The sequence below is a fragment of the Camellia sinensis genome, chromosome 3 (genome assembly GCF_055761805.1).
Source record: "Camellia sinensis isolate YWXY chromosome 3, ASM5576180v1, whole genome shotgun sequence".
NCBI lineage: Eukaryota > Viridiplantae > Streptophyta > Magnoliopsida > Ericales > Theaceae > Camellia > Camellia sinensis.
In genome coordinates this window covers 107,280,220-107,300,972 of record NC_138963.1, presented here as the reverse complement: position 1 = coordinate 107,300,972, position 20,753 = coordinate 107,280,220, and the positions used below count along the sequence as shown (strand labels likewise).

General features: G+C 35.8%; 1 protein-coding gene across 7 annotated transcripts; it reads left to right on the top strand.

The window, feature by feature from the left end:
* Positions 1–416: 416 nt before the first annotated feature.
* LOC114266022 (uncharacterized) lies at positions 417–19,354 on the top strand. Of its 7 annotated transcripts, none has more exons than XM_082920505.1 (16): positions 417–624; positions 864–1,014; positions 5,938–6,037; positions 6,341–6,516; positions 7,243–7,632; positions 8,491–8,619; positions 12,612–12,704; positions 12,796–12,875; positions 13,621–13,734; positions 16,015–16,088; positions 16,587–16,663; positions 17,602–17,685; positions 17,770–17,862; positions 17,962–18,069; positions 18,170–18,244; positions 18,535–19,354. In XM_082920505.1, the coding sequence occupies exons 5-16, from the start codon at positions 7,339–7,341 to the stop codon at positions 19,033–19,035; spliced, it is 1,722 nt and encodes a 573-aa protein (XP_082776631.1). In that variant the 5' UTR covers positions 417–624; positions 864–1,014; positions 5,938–6,037; positions 6,341–6,516; positions 7,243–7,338; the 3' UTR covers positions 19,036–19,354. The 7 variants fall into 7 exon arrangements, with proteins under 7 accessions (XP_082776631.1, XP_082776630.1, XP_082776634.1 ...); XM_082920506.1 differs by having other exon boundaries at positions 450–624; positions 867–1,014; XM_082920504.1 differs by lacking the exon at positions 5,938–6,037.
* Positions 19,355–20,753: the final 1,399 nt, after the last annotated feature.

The window sequence follows — 20,753 nt, the reverse complement described above, 5'->3', positions numbered from 1 at the left end:
ATGAGAGAGAGAGAGAGAGAGTGAGAGAGAGAGAGAGAGAGTGAGTGAGAAAGGGAGTTGAGAGAAAGCAAAAAGATTTGAGAAATATTAGAGAGAGAAAAGAAAAAAAGAGAAGAGATTTAATGAGGATAATATAAACCATTGAAGAGTTATTAATACATTTAAATGGACGATAAAATTTAATAATAATTAAGGAATGTTTTGGGAAGTTAGTTAAAAGTTGACTTTTTAAATTTTTTTTGACTTTTTTTTTAATCTTTATATAGATAAAAAATATAAAAAATAATATGACCTCAAATAAACTAAAAATAAAAAATTAACTTTTAACTAGTTTGCTAAATAATCCCTAATTTCACTTTAGGGACTGGCCCTAAAAAACCGTAAATTATTCCTCAACAAAGGTGGTGTAGGCTTATTAATGGATTTAAACCGGTTGAACAATAAGACCCGACCCGTTAGACACCCAACGTGCTCGGGGGTTTCTCCGTTAGGGTTTATGAGAGAGAGTGAGTTCTGTGATTTCGTGTGGTTCTCTCTCGCACTCTTTCTCTACTTCAATGGTCGATTTATAAAAGTTCTTCCTTCACTCTCAGAAACGTATTAGCTTCTTCGATTCACTCTCGGGTATGTATGCATTTATATATATATATATATATATAAACGTATTAGCTTCTCGGAAGATTTTCTTTTTGGGAGTGTGATTTGTTTTGTGTGTATTTACTTGTGCTTGCTCATCCACTTTATTTTATTAGTTTGTTTTTTTGGGTGAAATGGTTTGTTCTGGCTTCTGAGTCTTGAATTCTGGACCGTCAGATCAGATTATATATTTTTTGCTTCTAAACCCTAATCTTCTCTTCTCTCAGCAGCCTTTCCTCTCACTCTCGTTCTCTCGCTCTCTCATCTGTGTGTGTGTGTGTGTGTGTGGCGACCGGCAATCGGCAGTGCGCGGCGGCCGGCGGCTGCAACACCTTCGGCAAGGAGCAGAGTAGCCTCTCATCTCTCTCACTCGTTAAGGTCAGTTCGCCTCCTTCTTTCCTTTGGTTCTGTCATGAAAGCAAAGAAAGAGTTGATTCGATCAAAATCTTTTATTTTATCCAAAAAAAAGTTGATTCGGATCAAGGATCACTGGGAAGGTCTCAAATTTCAGAATTTCGGACAAATTGGACCAGGGCACTGATTGTGGATTGAGGAGGGCAAGTTTAGTTTATTTTAGGGTTTAGTTGGATTGACTCTCTAATTGTAGGTAACACAGTTTTGGGTTTTTGCTGTTATTGAGTGTTTGATCTTCATTGGGGAATGTTCTAAGGTAATAGTTTATTAATTATTTATGTTTTTGAATGATGTGGACAATACACAAGTCTAAAAAAGATTACGTAAAGAATAAAAATTAACAAAGAATTTCATTTTTCAAATTTGCTCATAATATATAGCTTAGAATTATTTATGTTCATTTTTTTGTGGCCCAAAAGAATATTTAGCAAATGGGGGGAAAGGCCCAAAAATAAATTTTATAAGGAAAAAGTGCAATCCACAAACTGCTCGCGAACCCTACTTGCACAAACCGTAAACTATACTATGGGCGATTGTAGGTTCACTTTTCCCAAACCGCAGGCCATTGGACTCATGGGTCCAACCAGCAGTTTGAACCGCTCAAAACCAATCCGTGAGCACCCAATGTTTTATGTAATTAGGAACTTAATTTATGGGTTTTAATTGGCTTTGATTTCTAATTTAGCTTCTTGTTATGTCTATCTAGTCATTTTGGATGGTTAGTTTTTTAGCTGTAATTGTGATAGTTATATGTATGATGCTTATGTAATTGTGATAGTTGGGGTTTTGTGCATTATAGGTACGATGCTTCTATAATTGTGATAGCTGTCTAAGAACTCTGGAAGTATATTTCTAGCTGAATTTTCATATCCTGTTTTATGTATGTTTCTCAAAATTCTTGATTTTATTGAGGAACCTAATTTATGGATTTTAATTCCTAATTTAGCTTTTTGTTTTGGGCGGTTAGTTTTTGAGCTGTACTGGGTTCTAAATTCCAATTGGTGGATTTTTGAAGAATACCCATTATTATTGATGTGTTATTTAATTGGGTAAATTACACTTTAACGCCCTGTGGTTTGCCCAAAAAATACGGAGTCTCCCTGTAGTCTTATTTGTAACAATTAAACCCCCTAAACTTAATACCAAACTATAATTTCGGTCGGACGTAACTGAAGTAATAAAAAGTCATAAATGCCCCTAGATATTTTACACTCAGTCTTTTCATTTGTATTGCTTCGTGTATCTCTCTCTTTCTCTCTCTCTCTCATTGTGACCACCATCATCACCACCGCCTTTCAACACAAAATCCACCTTCACCCATTTTCACAACCAAGTTCTATAACCACTACCATCAAGCTCCACGACCATCATCACCGCGAGCTTCGTCGTCATTACTGGACCGTCATGACCACCATTGCCCAGCTTTGTCAAAACCAAGAACCACCCTTCACAAAGAGCTATAGATGAAGCAGTAGAAGAGGGAGGATGACGAAAAAGAAAGAAATAGATTTGGAGATATTTCTTTGGAATGCGTGAAGTTGGTTTTCGGACAAATTTCGGTATGTCGAAACTACCCATTTGAGGAAGACTACAGGGAGGCTCCGTTAAGAATGAAGTATGAAGCAAGGTGAAGAGATTGGTGAAAGAACGGGGTAAAACCGTTAAGAATCGAGAAAATTATGGAGTCTGAAAGATGGGTTGAAGAAATGTCGGAAATGGGAAGAAAAATCTTATTTTTGGTCAACTTTCAAAGATTCGAAAGCATGTGAAAAGAAGCGGAATGAGGCATGTGAGGAGTGATATGAAAATTAGGCCGTAAGGTGAATCCAACGACGCAAAAATGAGGCAAAACGGAGTTATGACGAAGTAGATATAAGGGGTTGAAGTGGTGTGTTTGAATATGAAAATCTGATATGTTTTGGTATGTTCATGCGTGCATGCGATTTGGAGAAGATAAAGTGGGTTTTGTTAGTATGAATTCCATCAATGCTATTTCAAAAATCTAAGACTGTGTTTGGTAAAACTTTCCAAAACTAAGGTCGTGTTTGGTATAGCTTTCAAATTATAATTCTACCCCTACATTCCAATTCTATATTTGGTTGAAGTTTTCAAAAATTAATTCCAATGTCTCATTTGAAAACACATTCCAATGCATATTTGGCAGTGTGGGCTTTTGATTTTTGAATTTGCTCTTTGGGTCGTCCTCCCGGACATCCCCCCTAATGTCCGGCCGATTGACCGAAACAGTACTCTGCTATTTGGAAAAAAAATATATTTGTTTTTGATATTTTTTAAATATAAAAATTATTTTTTTAGACTAAAATGACAAATTATTTTTTTTTGAATTGAATTTTAAAAAGAGTTTGGTTATGAATTTTGAATAGAATTTTCAATAGAGTTTTGAGTTGTGTATTTAGTTATGAGTTATAAGTTTTTGAATTAAGTTTTTAAAACTCTTTTCAAAACTCATAACCAAACAACTTTTCTCATTTCATATGTCACATTAAAAATTTTAAACTCAATTGAAAACTTTTTTCAAAACTCATAACCAAACAAATTTTCTCTTTTCAAAATATAATTTCAAAACTCACAAATTCAAAATACAACTCTATTCTCAAATCATAATTCTAAAATTTCACCAAACGCAACCTAATTCTACCCTTACATTCTATTCCTATTTTTTATAAGAGTTTTCAAATTATGATTCCAAATCAATTTCAAAACACATTTAGACAACATGTTTGGTAAACCAGACATTTTTTGAATTTTTGGTCTACTCGGTCGTCCACCCAGACATCCTCCTAGATGTCTGGCCGGTTGACCGGAACAATACAATTGTGTCGGTTAACCGGAACAACTTTTCTCATTTCATATGTCACATCAAAAATTTAAAACTCAATTCAACACTAAATTCAAAACTCTTTTCAAAACTCATAACCAAACAAATTTTCTCTTTTTAAATCATAATTCCAAAACTCATAAACTCAAAATACAACTCTATTATCAAATCATAATTCTAAAATCCTACCAAATGCTACCTAAATGTTTACACTTGTTAATTGTTGAACTCCATGGATTGGGTTCGTTACTAATTTGAATCATAAGGAGAAAGTATAATTTTTAGAGAGAGAAGTGGTGATGATAAGAAATATAAGAAGAAAAGAGAAAGTGAGTTTGAACTATTTTGTAGAGAGCGCAAAAATGGTGTTGGTATTGGTGGTGGTGTTGGTTAGTTGTTGTTTCGCATGGAAGGTGATGGTGGTAATGTTGGTTGGTTGTGATTTTCCATGGAAGGTAATGGTAGTGAGATGAGAGCAGAAATAAAAGGTGATGGTGGTGGATTTGCATGGAAGGTGATGGTGCTGCATATTTATATAATGGGGGAGAAAGAAGGGGTGTTTTGGTCCAAGAGTGTAACGTTTTTGGTGGGAGAAAGTGCTACATAGCGTTGCACTACACTTTTATGCTCGTGAAACCCATGCTCTGTTTAAAGAAACGGATCTGTTAGAAATTACAGTTTGGTGTTAAGTTTAGGGGTTTAAGTGTATAAATAAAACTATAGGGGGTTCCATGCTTTTTGGGCCAACCGCAGGGAGTTAAAGTGTAATTTACCCTATTTATTTATTTTTGACTTATTTGCTTTAAAATTATTCCTCACTATTTATGGTGCCAATCTTGGATTTCAAGAGACTAACCGTCATTTATAATTATCTTAAGATATTCCTTTCTAATGGAATTCAGTTGTTTTTATTAGATTTCTAGAAATGTTTTATTTTTTCTATCCAAGTCACATATATGAGGCAGCCAAAAACCTCAATGATCTTCAAGTACTCTCTTGTGTTTGACCAATTATTGATAAGTTGATATTTTCTCTTAGCTTTAAAATTATCATGGGAATTTAGTCACTGATCTTCGTATGTTGCTATTTGTTGATATGCAATATCCATTCTAGATAAGCAGAACTAAGACAGAGTACATTGAGTGTAAATTTAATAACAGTAACAATGAAAGCAGAGGATAAGTGAAGATTGAGAACCAAGAACTGCATAAGAGAGAACATTTTTGTTATCCAGGGTCGATTATCACAACAGCGGGGGAAATTGATGCGGATGTGGCCCATAGGATTAAGGCGGGATGATGTAAGTGGAGAAGTGCGTCTGGGGTACTGTGCGATAAACGAATACCCACTAGATTAAAAGGTAAGTTCTGTAGAATGGCTATTAGATCTGCGATGTTGTATGGGACGGAGTGTTGGGCAACCACGAAATAATATGTAGATACGATGAGTGTAGCTGAGATGAGGATGCTAAGGTGGATGTGTGGCAAGACTAGACAAAACAAAATTAGGAATGAATATATTCGGGAATGGGTAAGAGTAGCACCGATAGAAGATAAGTTGAGAGAGAATCGATTGAGTTGGTTTGGTCATATTTAATGGAGACCAACAGAGGCAGTAGTGAAGAGATGCGATGCTGTAACGGTAGGTGGAAGTGTTAGGGGACAAGGTAGGCTTAGATTAACGTTGGCTAGCGTTGTAAATAGAGATATGAATCTACTTAATTTGACTAAAGAAATGGCCTTTGATACGACCGCTTGGAGAAGAAGGATTCATATAGCTGATCCCATTTGATAGGACTTAAGGTTTGACCTGGTTTGGTTTGGTTTGGTTTGGTTTATTGCGTTTCAATTGGTCAGTGGTTTGTTTTCAATTGACACCATTGGATTTTGAATTGTTTTTAAATGTAGATTTATCTAAATTTTTTGGAATTTTACAAAATGACTCGAAAGCGGGAATTCTTTTTTCTTTAGGGTTTTACAAATTGATTTTTATTGAAGCAATACAATTAATGTTCTAAAATTTTGTTTTTACATATAATTTGACCTTAGTTGCACGGAGCGGGAGCGGGAGCAGGAGCGGGGCAGGGGGCGGGAGCGGGGAAGCGTGAGCTGATAGAAGTTTCTTAGGTTGGAAGCGCCTCAGGAAGCGGTAATATATATATATATATATATTATTTTTTAGTAGTTATTTCTAAAATATATTTATTATATAAAGGTGAGTTAAATAGTTATTTTTAAATATATTTATTATTTTTATCTTAGATATTATTTTTATAGATAATATTTTTAATTTATTTATATATATATTTTTAATTTTTAATTGATATATATTATAAATAAAAATCAATAAAATAATAAAATAGGTTAAAAAACAGATGATTTATTTTATAAATCTTATTATATATTTTTTATTATATTTGATTTAATTAGATTTATTATATTATTTATTAAGAAACGAGAGGGGGAAAGACAAACACAACTCGACAAGAAAGAGAGAGAGAGACGAGAGAGAGACAGAAGAAGAAGAAGCAGATCGAAGGCGATGGCCATGGCGATCGAAGGCGAGAGCGAAGAGGAGTAGATCGCGAGCAGATCGCGAGGCGAGAGCACTACATACTGGAGTCGAAGGTTTGTCTTCTCACTCTCTTCCTTCACACTCTCTCTCCTCTGTCTCTCTCTCCTAGGGTTTTTGTTCTTTACCAACGATCCCATCGTGGCCAGGATCGCGTTTCTCTCTCGATGGAAACGCGATTCCTACACGTTTCTTTCTAAGAAACGCGGGGAAGATTCGTCACCTGGTAGGACGATTCCTGCAACTAAGAATTTGACAAGTTTGATGGTTTTACTTTCAATCAAAACATGAAAGTGTACCATCATTTTGACCTGTATGCCATGTGTTTGAAACTCTGACAGTATGAGTCAATTACAGAACCTTGCAAAATGAATGCTACTTTTGCTAGCCAACATCAGAAAATAAAATGAATTTTTTATTCAAGTAAAAAGTTTTACATGGAAAAATACTTCAGTGTAAAATTCCTTACATCGAGAATTTAATGCATTTTTTAAAAACATTACCCTTCTGTACCATACAAAACCTAACACATGTACGCACACACAAATAGACATGTATATCACATGAATCAAATGGGACAGAAATAGCTTTTGTATCATATAAGTTCATTTTGATAATCTGGATTTTACAGTGATCTTTCTTGTCATAAGATAAGACACTATTTGTTAATAGAGAAGATACCCTGGGAATGTCCTTGGATTTATTGCTTGATTATTAAGGTATCAACTGTCTCTGCAACTGTATAAGCTTCCAGAAGATGTTTGATTTTACATGAAATGCAGATTTTCAAATTGGAAAGTGGAAAGCTTTTCTTTCAACACAACGAGGAAAAGAAAGTTTGCGAAAAAGTAACCAGGAGCTCTTTTGATGTGGTAAGGATGTCAATAGTCGTAGAAAAAGCGGCGGAAGAAGGGGCTGTGATAGTTGAAGAAATTGAAGATGAAGAAGAAGAGGAAGACCTTTCATGGTCATCAGACTCTGAAATTGGAGACGTGTTGGACTACTTGGACTCCAAGGATGATGATGAAGCCGTAGAGGGAGCTTTTACTCTCCAAACAAGGCGTCCCAATGCTCATGGAGGACTTCATTCTCGCCTCAATACATCTTCGCTTCAGCCTCTCTCAAATCGGAACCAAAAGTTCTCAAATCACATCAGAGCTTCTCCTTTAGAGGTATACAAATACCTACTCGTTCATTAATAACTCTCCATATGTTTTGCAGGAGCTCTATTTTGGTGTTGAGAAAATGTAAGAGAAGAAAAGAAATTATAATCCTTTAACCTTAGAATCCTCATTCTTTATCACAGGAAAATAGAAACTACCAGTTAATTGCGGTTTGTAAACTGTTTGGTGTAGTGGAGGTGACCTTCCTATTTTTTATAACTGGAAAGACGCAAGGCTTGCTTTTTGAAAATTTGTTTAATCTTGTTTTCCTTACTCCTACTAGCAACCAATTGGAGGGCTAGGATATTGATTTATCTCAAACTTGAGTATAGGTGAGTATCATTTTAGAGTTCCCACTACAACTTAGCATTTATAGTCTGGTATGCTTATTAAGGCCAAGTTTGGCATTTGCAAAATAATTCAGCTTTTTATCTTTTTATCTTTTTTTCATCACATCACTTCTCTACTTTTCTGCACATCTTTTCTTAAAAAGACAAAAAGGGTACTTATTTAGGTCATCCCAAACAACCCTTAATTTTTGAGGAACAATTCAAAGTCTAGAAAGGTTGTCGAAGGAGTTATTTTCTGAAAGGTGGTTAAAATATGTTATGCAAATAGTTTTACATGGATCTGTTGAAACAGTGCGATAGATTCTGTAGGCACCAATGGAGTTAATATCTTTATTTATTTAATTTTATTTGCCGTTGTTACGATTGAGTTGGTAATTCTGATCTATTATGCCCCTAGTTATTGGGAGCAAGTCACATGGATAATAGCAATTTTTGATATTGCTATTTTAATTTAACTTCATGAGTGTGTGTTTGCTTCAGTGTATTGTGGCTTCTTACAAGTTACTTGATGGTGCAGGAGTGGGAAGGGAGGCTGGATGTGGGCATGTCTAACTCTGTGACAACTGCAATTCGTGGAAGTGTTCGGGAGATGGCCATTGGTAAAACTAGAACTACAGAGAAAGCAGACCGTGCAACCGTTGAGCAGGTTAATAACAATTGATGTCATTTGCATCCTTCATTCCTATGCAATCATATGATTTCAATCTGACTTCTTAATTTTCTTTTTTTCTTTTTTGGGATTGTAATTTTTTTTCTTTTGTTTTTAACAATTATCACTGTTAGGCTGATTATATTTTGTGTAATTATTTGATTTATCATCCTTGCATCTGTTTTTTGTATGCACGATGCATCTACACCCCCGGTGATGAATGTAATGTATTATGTATATATAGATTTTGAATGCTAGGTCGTTACCCTTAAATGACGCGTTGTGCTTGCCTTCGGATGTTTCGAAAAGTGAGCAAGGGGCGCCGCATCGACGCCTAGGTGCAGTGAAAAATGGGTAAAGGTTCCTGCGTTTTTCTGGACGAGCGCAGGTAAAGAAACTAGTCCAAGACTATAGGTTTAGGGTAGCCACTTGGAATATAGGAACCTTAACTGGTAAGACGATGGAGTTAGTAGATGTTATGATTAGAAGGAGAGTTGGTATAACTTGCGTACAAGAAAACTAAGTGGACGGGTGAGAAGGCTAGGGAAATTGAGGATACCGGTTTTAAACTGTATTATAGTGGTAAGGATAGACGCAGGAATCGGGTAGGAATCTTAATTGTCAAAGGTTTTGTGGAGAATGTAGTGGCGGTCATTAGAAAAGGGGATAGGATTATGTTAGTTAAACTAGTTATTGGAGGGAATATAGTGAGCGTTATTGGTGCATTGTCCCTCAAGTAGGATTAGATGATCAGACTAAGAGGGTTTTTTGGGAGCAAACGGATGAGATCTTATAGGAGATACCCGTAGCAGAGAACCTGGTTATAGGTGGAGATTTTAATGGCCATGTAGGCATAGATAAACTAGGCTATGAAAGGGTGTATGGTGGATACGGTTTTGGTGATAGAAATGAGGCTGAAGAGAGTATTTTAGATTTTGCGTTGACTTCTGACTTGGTGGTGGTCAATACTATGTATAAAAAGAGGAAGGAGCATTAGATAATCTTTAAGAGTGGGTCAGTTAAGAATCAAATAGATTACTTCTTAGTAAGAAAAGTGGATTGCCTAAAATGCAATGATTATAAGGTGATTCCTGGAGAGAGCCTGACCTCCCAACATAGGATTTTGGTACTAGATTTATGTTTTAGAGGGCAATACCAAGCTAGGAAGGATGGTGGGCATCATAGGATGAGATGGTGGGACCTAAAAAGGGATAAATTAGATGTGGAACTCGATGGCCAATTGTATGAGGAGAGTCTCAAGGGAAGTGCTTGGAGAGTCGAAAGGAACGGGACCCAGCTCTAGGAAAACTTGGTGGTGGAGGGAAGAGGTTCAAGCGGTAGTTAAGGCAAAAAAAGAGTGTTTTAAAAAGTGGCAAAATGATAGAAGTGAGAAAAACCTTAAGTGTTATAGATTGGCTAATAAGGAGGTAAAAAAAGTAGTGAGAGAGGCTAAGTTGACAGCTTATGATGATCTATACACTAAACTAGATGGTAAGGAGGGAGAGAAGGGGGTATACAAACTTGCTAAGATGCGGGAGAGGAAAACAAGAGATTTTAATCAAGTCAAGTGCATCAAGAGTGAGGATTATAAGGTATTGGTGAGGGATGAAGAGATTAAGGAAAGATTGAAGAACTATTTTGAGAAACTATTAAATGCAGAACATGGAGGTACGACAATAGGGGAAAAAATAGCCAATAACATGATAAATCAAGATTATAGTTTCTATTGCAGGATTATGAACTTTGAAGTGGAGATTGTACTTAAGAAGATAAAATCAAATAGGGCTTTAGGACCAGATGATATCCTTATTGAAGCTTGGAAGTGTTTGGGTAAAAAGGGGGTTGCTTGGTTGACTAGGTTGTTTAGCGAAATTTTATTGACTAGGAACATGCCAGATGAGTAGAGGAAGAGTATTTTAGTTTCAATCTATAAGAATAAATGTGATGTCCATAATTGCAACAACTATAGAGGAATCAAGCTAATGTGTCATGTGGAGAAGTGGTTTGAAAATACTCTCTGAATCCTGTAGGACGCTCTTGATCCTTAGCTAGTCACCTGAAAAGGATTGAACACTCCGGTCGGGGTGCCGGAATTAGCACTCTGACGGATAAGTCAGTGTATACTCTCTTGGTTGCTTGTATCTCAAGTTAATCTTACTTGTTCCCACATACCTTTTTTTGGCTGATGCTCCTCTACTTATATTTTTTTTTTGAGCCTCAGGTTCGGGCCCATCCTCAATCCATTGCACGTTTATTTATTCAGCTTTTGTTCAATTGGTTTTTCGGCCGATTAGTCTATTCAGTCTTGCGATTGTCCAAGATGGAGCCGAATACAAATTTCGTCATTGACTGTCCTCATACCGTCATTCGGCTTTATTGCACATATACCAACAATATTTCGGCTCCTACATGTCATATAATGAAAGTGTGGGAGAGGGTGATAGAACGCAGATTGTGAGATATAACGGAGGTGTCAGATAATCAATTTGGGTTTATGCCTGGCAGGTCAACGATGGAAGCGATCTATCTTTTGAGGAGAGTAATAAAAAAGTATAGAGAAAAGAAAAAAGACATTCATATGGTATTTATCGACCTTGAGAAAGCATATGATAGATTGTCCCGGGATATAATATGGTGGGTGTTAGCAAATAAAGGGGTGATAAAAGATTACATTGATGTGATTAGGGACATGTATGAAAGGGTGGTGACCATTATTAGATCGCCTGCTGGAGAGACAAATGAATTTCCTATCACTGTAGGGTTACACCAAGGATCTACCTTAAGTCCTTGTCTTTTTGCTTTAGTTATGGATGAGTTGACAAAAATAATCCTGGATGACGTGCCATGGTGTATGCTTTTTGCAGACGATATAGTGCTAGTGGATGAGACTAGAGAATGAGTTAATACAAAGTTGGAGATTTGGAGAAAAGCTCTTGAATCTAAAGGATTCCAGATAAGTAGAATTAAGACAGAGTACATGGAGTGCAAATTTAGTAACAGTAACAATGAAAGCAGAGGAGAAGTGAAGATTGAGAATCAAGAACTGTCTAAGAGTGAACATTTTCGTTATTTAGGGTCGATTATCACAACAACGGGGGAGATTGATGCGGATGTGGCCCATAGGATTAAGGCGGGATGGTGCTAGTGGAGAAGTGCGTCTGGGGTACTGTGCGATAAACGAATACCCACTAGACTTAAAGGTAAGTTTTATAGAATGGTGGTTAGACCAGCGATGTTGTATGGGATGGAGTGTTGGGCAATCAAGAAACAACATGTAAATAAGATGAGTGTGGTTGAGAGGAGAATGCTAGGGTGGATGTGTGGCAAGATTAGACAAGACATAATTAGGAATGAGTGTATTCGGGAATGTGTAAGAGTAGAACTGATAGAAGATGAATTGAGAGAAAATCGATTGAGATGGTTTGGTCATATTTAACGGAGATCAACAGATGCAGTAGTGAAGAGATGCGATGCTGTAACGGTAGATGGAAGTGTTAGGGGACAGGATAGGCCTAGATTAACGTTGGTTAACGTTGTAAATAGAGATATGGATCTACTTAATTTGACTAATGAAATGGCCTTTGATAGGGCCGCGTGGAGAAGAAGGATTTATGTAACCGACTCCATTTGATGGGATTTAAGACTTAGTTTGGTTTTGTTTGGTTTGGTATCTTGGTTCACCATTAGTTGCGTTTAATGTAATGCAGAATTTAGACATGAATTGGATAATTAACCCTTTTGTTTTAATGTTTAATAGAAAAGTTTTATTAACTGATGCTACTACGCTATTTTTTATGTGTGCAAGCGTGCTTTCATAACATGTTTTCCTTGTATATGCCTATTATATCAAGCATAGTTCATGGTTCGCCCACTCATTCTTTGTTTCACTTTTCTATTTGCTTTTGAATGGCTTATCATACCTGTGGTGCTTGTGTAAGTCACATCTATGGACATCGTTTTTATAGCTAAATTATCGATTTGTCTTTCAGGCAATTGATCCTAGAACTCGCATGGTCTTATTCAAAATGCTAAATCGTGGAGTATTTCATGATATGAATGGATGTATTTCAACTGGGAAAGAAGTATGTAATGCACTAAGACCTTCAAGCTGCTTTTGTCTTAATCATCTTATGCATCCAAGTTTCTCTTCATTCTGAGTTATTTGTTTAACAGGCAAATGTATATCATGCTACGAAGTCTGATGGTCAGGAACTGGCAATTAAAGTGTACAAAACTTCTGTTCTTGTATTCAAGTATGTTCTATGATCTTTTAAGTTGCAATCACTGTAGCATGTCTTTTTATTTTAGAGCATATTTAAACTCTTTAAGTTTAAGAGATTGACTTGTATGCAGAACTGAAATATCTTGATAGTGTAATCCTGTCTCCACCACTCAAATGGGCATTCTTCATTTGCTTTGTTATTTTTCTTTGAACATACTTGGCATAGATGAGACTTTAGAGATTTCTTTTTTTCTCATGTGCTCTTGATTATCTGCCTTTTCGAGTGACATGTCATTTTTGTATGAGAAGAGTTTAGAAATTGACTATATGTAGGTCCAGGAAGCTCATTAAGGATTTTTAATTTATTGTGTTTTGGTAAGTTCAAATGTGTTCAAACAGCAGTGTCAGCTGTCCTAGCTGTTGGCTTGGAGTTATCTTATGGAAATTATGGGAGCTGGTCTTCAGGACATCTTTAGATGTTTTTATGTTACATTTTGTTGCCTAGAGGCTTCTATTTTAGTGGAAGTGTTTCCAAAACAATATTCTCTTCTTTCCCCTCCCAAACACACATTAATGTGTACTAATTAGGCGTTGTTTTATGTATTGTTGCTTCTGGTTGTACAATGGGCCGCCTTCATTCTGTATATTATTGGTATTGTCATCACAACTCCAGCTAGCAGCGGAGTACCACTTTCCAGATAGTACATGTCAAGCCTATGTCATACTAACATGATTCTTTTTTTTTTTTTTTTTTGGTTCTAATCTAACAACTTCAGGGACAGAGATCGGTATGTACAAGGTGATTACCGTTTCAGACATGGGTACTGCAGGCACAATCCCAGGAAGATGGTTAAGACATGGGCTGAGAAAGAAATGCGGAACCTTATGAGGTATATTTGTTTGTTTGTATATGCATATAGCTTCAAGCTTTTGGACTATGACCATGCTGGTGAAGTATGAATTGTTTTAAACCCTTTTTCCTTCTATTGTAAATGTCAAAGGACTTATTAATTTTTTAATTTTTTTGATAGTTATTTTTTTTTTTCTTGCTTTTAGATTATGTTTAGTTACTTTTAGTTATACCAAACCCTAATCATTCTTTATTTATCACAAAAAAAAAAAAAAAAAAGTTCTTTGATTTGCTTTTGCATCTCTTGGGCTTCAAGGCTTTGGGATTTGTCATGCCTGTGAATCCATGTTAGAGCTGTTGAATTCTCTATGCTCTTTTCAATTGTTCACGCTTGCATATGCTCCTTGCTGCAAACCATAGCAGTTTCTCGTTCTTGTCTGAATGCTAAAGGTTGTCTTCTGTTGTTCATTACTTGCAAATGCTTTCCACTAACTTGTTATATTATTTGCTTTCTAACTTTTATGATGACAAACAAAAAGACTATTTTGGTGATCAACAATATTGCAATTAGAGTTCTCATGGAAGAGGGAATGGGTAATAGTGTCAGATTGTCGTTTAGACATGAAATGCATTTCTGGGAAGTATCATCTTAAGTTTGCACTAAACTTCTTCCTTGTACGTTTTCTGGCAAAATTGTTCCTAAGTTTTGATTGGAGTAATAAAAGGCCATCTCATTGTTAAAAATGTTGGTAAAAGATGCCTCTTTATGAAGGAAGCCCCTGGGTTGTACCTTCCATTGGTTATGCCTTGCAATTGCTTGCTTTACTGGTTATTTGAAAAGAGGGGAAGTCCTGGCTCGTACCTTGCATTAGAGGAATGTGGTTGGCCTATTCCCACAATCAGCAATTTCATAATAATAAGAGTTGTTGGAATAGATGTTGTAGTATATTGTTGTTTAAGACTTCTCTAATGTTTTTCTTGAGAATTTTCTTACTTCAGGTTTACCATTAAAGTTGTTCTTTTAAGTTATAAACTAGTAAGTAAATTTTCAATCTATATTAGGTTTGACTTGTGAAAGTGGTCTATTCAGACAATTTTTTTTTAAATTTTTTATTTATTTATGGAATCCATCTAGTAATTGCAATAAAGTATTTTCCAAATATTTGTGAGGGAATAGAGCTAGAGGAAATATTCTTGCTGACATTGTCTCGAGTTTGGAGTTTAGCACCTTTTTCTAGTAGCATTTTGGCTTCTTTTGTGGAAAGGGGTGTTGTCTTGGGGTCGCTTGGGAAAATGAAACCTTGGAACTTTTAGTTGTTCTTTTCCAATATGTGGGAGCGGATAAGTTAGAATCCCTAGTTCTGTAAAATATATCAAGATGGATTTGAGCTGATTGGAATATTTTGAAAAGCTACTAGTTATATTGAAATGTTTATCATAACAACTATGGATGAAGGCGTGCAACTTGGGCGGGTTCGATCGGGTTGAGAAGTTGTCTAAGCTTGCCCAATTTGGAGTTGCAACTTGAGGTTGTTTGCCCAAGCCCGACCTAAGGTAGGCTTGAATTGCCCATAAATTTGAGTTTTTTAAGTGGTTTAATTTGTTAAAATTAGACTCTATTATCATTTTTTTTTGATAAAATTGTTAATAATATCAAAATAAATAATTTATATGATGAGAGAGATATGAGTATTGAGGAATCAATGCTCTGTTGCGATGGTCTTTGGCATTTCTGAGTGAGAAAAGAAAAGTGTGCTTTAGAAGAATGCTAGAGACTCACAATTTAGAACTCACAATGACATGACAAGGAAGTTGGGCCTTACATGGTTGAGTTTAGGACAATTCAAAAGTTGACATGAAGCATGCCATGTCATTGTGGGTAGATTGTAGGAGTCTTTTTGAGGGTCTCAATCTTTTTCCGAGGTTTTGTGTTGTGTTATTTGTATATATAATGTACATAGTGAATATGATTTAACGATTCAAATTATTTTTTATCATCTAATGACTAATAATTTACTTGTATATTTAATATTTTTATATATTTATATATACAATTTGAGCTTTGGGTTGCTCGGGTTGTTTGGTGTCTTTGCCCAAGTCCGTCCCGAATTTAATTCAGGCTTCTAAATTTTTTTTTTTTCTGAAGCCTGCACCAAATTCAAAATATGTTGCCCAAACTCTCAAAATTTTCAAGCTAGGCTCAAGTTACTCGAGTTGAGCCTACCCAAGTTGCACCCCTATATGGATGTATTTGAACTTTGAAATTTTTTACCCCTGATATGGTTTCTCTGATTGATGATATGGTTGCAATGAACTGCAGGCTAAAGGCAGCAGGAATTAGGTGCCCAACTCCTCTTCTTTTGAGGCTTCATGTTTTGGTCATGGAGTTCATAGGTATTGTGGTTTTATACACTAATTATCATGTAGATTTTAGGTACATGGATGCCAGAGTGAAAAAAATATTTTTTAATACAATATTATTAAACTCTTCAGTAGTGTTGACTGATACCTGTCTTTAGCCTATGGATCACACTCTAGGTCAATTTAAACCAGAAGTGATATCCTAACTGTGGTTTACAATCTCAGATGCCTCTGAATTGCCTAAAATCCCACCTAGGCAATATGCATGATCTTTGGGGTCCATACAGCCTTAACTTCACTTGATTATAGGAAACGGACGGTTGAGATAACAGTTGGTGAAGGTTAAAGGTTGAGGCATTTCTTTTATTCATGCCTTCACTAATGACACTCAAAATGCTTTGAATTTTTGCAATTTTGAAGAAATCTTTGTTATTCTTATTAATTTGTTGGGAGAATGTCTAGGCTTTTGTGTTTAGAAAATGATATCAACTCTCAGTGGTTGAAGTTCCTTGTAAATTTTGCATGCAACAGGCAAGGCAGGTTGGGCAGCACCTCGACTTAAAGATGCTGCTTTGTCTCTTGACAAGTTACGTGAAGGTTATTTGGAGGTCTGTCCAGATCTTTTTGATGAATTCAATATTTAGCTAAGCCTAAATTCCAACTATTTGGAGTTTCTCACATTACTTCTTCACTCCTCATATCTATCTGGGGACATTAATTGAAGGTCTGTCGTGTGTGTACTCATATTGTTGCTAATAGTTTCTCACATTACCTTTTCACTGTTCATATCTATCTGGGGACATTAATTAAAGGTTTGTTATGTGTGTACTGACACTTTTGCTGAACTTTGGCTATTAATTACCTGTAGTAAGCTGCAGAAATTTACTAGCCTACATGGCTACTTATTTTTTGAGAAATTTACTAGCTTGCAAGGCTAATAAAGGAACAAGGTGGCAAGCCGCATGATGGCTTAGGTCAGGTTGTGTAGTTTTTCGGAAAACAACTAGCATAATTTACCCAGGACATGCTCAAGTCCACAATTTGAAAATTGAACTTTGGATTGGGAGGGGTTCCACTACTAGGCTGTTAATCTGCAGATTATTGAGGGAATCCCCTCCCAAGACAGTGGGTTAATTAATTGTCCTAGATCTGATCTATGGACTTCTCACAATTTCAAATATAGAATTATATGAAGAAGGTATCCTGAGGGAAGTCCTGGCCGAAAAAGAAATATATTATGCCCTTTCTTGTTGGACATATCCATTGGACACTGCACATAGATTCATTACCATTAGGTCACCTAATATATGGAACTTAGTCATTTGCAGGTGTATGTGTGTTTACAATGAGACTAAATTAATGGCTCTCATAGGAATTCTTTACTGTAATGAAATCGCATCCTTTTTGTTGCAAATTGGTAGTATGCAGTATGCTTTATAATATTGGATGCATTTATTCCTATGCCATGTCAGGCTTCTAAAATAGGATAGTTATGTATCATGTTTAGTTTGATGATTGTTAATAACTTTTTCGTCATCTCCTTTAGATGATTCTGGTAATGCGAACTTTATATCAGAAGTGCAAGCTGGTCCATGGAGACCTAAGTGAATACAACATACTATATTTTGAGGTGAGGAACTTTGTTGCATTTTTCCGTTGACAATTGCATATCAAATAATGAACAACATTAAACAATATTCGTTATGTTTGTCAGGGTCATTTGTATATTATTGATGTTTCCCAATCAGTTGATCTTGACCATCCTCATGCCCTCGATTTTCTTCGTGAAGATTGTGTTCATATCTCAGTGAGTTGTTTCCACCTGGGAATAGTTATGATGCTGTATTGAATGAGAATGCTACCTGTAATCATCAATTTGTTGACTTGAGCATGTTGTGCCATGCAGGATTTCTTTAGAAAACATGGTGTAGCTGTTATGACAATTCGAGAATTGTTTGATTTCATAGTTGATCCTTCTATTACTGACGAATCTGTGGACAGTTATTTGGAAGAGGTATTATATTTTTCCAAGACTCTAGTTTTGAACTTTCGAGAGATCTTCATTCATACTGCGCGTGTAATTTTTTGTCGTGTTATTTCTAAACTTGTTTCAGGTTCAACAAAAAATTTTGGCCAGAGGGGATGTGATTTCACAGGAGGATGAAATTGCGGACTCTGTATTTGTGCAGGTAATCTGTACAGCAGTATCATCTTGTAGGAAAAGAGTTTTTCTTACCTTTTTTTTAAATACATTATTTTACTTCTTAAGAATTTGCTTAAGTGATCCTTCCACATGGTCTTATTTGCCGCCAAGCGGGCTTTGTTTTGACCTTGTTCTGTTTAATTTCACACCTATGATGTTGATATATTCAAGGGAAACTTTGAGATGTGAGAATACTTGGTCTTAAGAGCCTTATTGACTCAAATCTTAATTTGATTTTATTTATTTATTAATTTTTATTTTGTTATCTCTTGGTAGTCATTTATTCCAAAAACACTGGATAGTGTGAAGAATGTTGAGGAGGATATAGATCGGATTACTAGTGGCAAGGATACTGGAAATATGTACTATCAGACTATTACAGGACTCAAGGAGGCTCTTTCTATGACGCAACCATCTCCAGCAGAAAAGCAGCATCTCCAGGAGCAGAACCTGAAACAAGATTCTGCTATCGATCCAGCGGATTCTAACTTGCATGATAGTGGACCGCAAAATGGAATGGATGATGATGATGATGATGATGCCGACGACGACGACGACGATGACGATGACAATGATGATGAAGAGAACTCAAGTGATCGAGAAGGGCAAGAATCTGCACCTGAAAATGGGACACAGGCACCTGTTGATAAAAGAGCTGCTAGGAAAGAGAACAAGAAGAAGGTCAAAGAAGAGAAGAGGGAAGCTCGCAAGACTAAAGTACCGAAGGCAGTGAAGAAAAAGAAGAAAAAGCTGGCGAAAGCCAAGAAGTATAGGTGAACCAGCCAATCACAAAAGCTATAAAGATGTGAGGCGCACAAGTTTTGTAGCATGCACACAAGGTTTGTAGGAAGCACACAAGAATCATCTCTACTAGGGTAATGAGAAAGAACTTCAGTGGAACATGTATAAGTATTTATGTTTTAAGGAAAAATTTCAACTTTTGCGTCCCAATCATTTGTTGTTTCTTTCCTCTTGGACCAACCTTTATCTATACTGATATTGTAAGAGTAACAATTTTAACTACCCTTGGCAGCTACTCGGTTGATTTTTTTTTGTTTGTGTGTAATTTATCAACCATGCTTTTTGGATGTGTTCATATGGGAGTGTACAAGTTCCACTTGTTCAGATGGTTGCCATGTTTACGTCTGATATGATCGTTTGTATCTGTTTCAGATTACCAAGTGTGTAAAATAATTTCTCCCCTTCTCGCTTCCTCTCTCGCAGATCATACTACTCCCTCTTTGTTTTATACCAGTTGGGACAGAGTTGTTGAGTTGAATTGATGTGGGTGATTAATGTATGGATATTGAGAAGACTTTGTTGATTATAATGCACAAAAGAGTAAAATTTGATATGGCTAATTCAGCCTTTCATTTATTTATTTTTGGTTGGGGGCCTGGTGGGGTAGGGGACAACATTTCATCCACTCACAATAATTAGGATTCTAAGTTATATGAACTTATCAAATATCCAAAGCAGTAAATGACAGACAATGACAAAAATAAAAATTGGAGTGTGGAGCATGCATTGGTTTGTTGTTTTTGATCATTATGGTTTCTCTCCTTTGATTCTTTGATATTTGCAAATGGTTTAAGAATTTCTCAATTCTGTTTTTTTCTACTGCCTAGCTTTGAAGTGGAATCTGCTAGTTCGTTTAGTTGTGTAGGTGGTTTTTGGGATGGTAAATGGGCATGTTTCTGGTCTTAGGTAGTTTGAATGTTGGTTGCTTTCCTTTTACAGGGGCCTTGGCTTAGCATGTGATTACAAGTAATGATGCTCTCTTAGCGTTGGTCTTTCGTTTTTTATTGTCCTTCTTGCACCTTAATTGGACATCAACAGAATTATCCTTTTTCCTAAAAAAACATAAAAAATTCCTAGAAGGAACTTAATAATACATATATATATCGTGAAATATTTGGATAACCATCAAAAGAGATGCAATTTGAATTTTAATGAGTTTTGGGTCAAAATGCAAAAAGGGAAAAGTTTTATCATGTGGAAAGTGTGGTATGCCATGTAATAAACCACATGGTGTGATGAATAATGGTGAATAGCGAATGTTTTATCACCTATAAATAGGTGAGTTTGCATGGTAATAAAGATATAGAGAAATTGTGTATTATATGTGTGATCCTTTATTTCTTTTTTCATTGTGGCTCTTTCTTCTTTATTTTCTTTAGTTTTATAATATGTTATCAGCACGAGATTCTAACTAGTTGAGAAGACAAAGCTACTGGGTGGTTGCAGTAAGTATAAATAAATTCTAAAGCTAATTTTATATTTTCTTAATATATTTACGTGATACTATATATTGTTTTGTTAAATTTAGTAAACATGTCAAATTTTTTAAAATTGGAATTCTCAGTTCTCGACATTTCTGGAAAAAATTATTTATCATGGATTCTTGATGTTGAGATTCACCTTGAGGCAATGAATTTTGGAGATACCATAAAACACGAAAATGAAGCATCCTTGTAGCATCGCACAAAGGCACT

Excerpts from the sequence above, each read along its gene's own strand:
- LOC114266022 (XM_082920508.1), top strand. The coding sequence starts at position 7,339 with ATGTCAATAGTCGTAGAAAAAGCGGCGGAAGAAGGGGCTGTGATAGTT. Across the intron at positions 16,089-16,586 it reads TTTGGTCATGGAGTTCATAG|GCAAGGCAGGTTGGGCAGCA; the intron begins GTATTGTGGTTT and ends TGCATGCAACAG. Across the intron at positions 16,664-17,601 it reads TACGTGAAGGTTATTTGGAG|ATGATTCTGGTAATGCGAAC; the intron begins GTCTGTCCAGAT and ends CATCTCCTTTAG.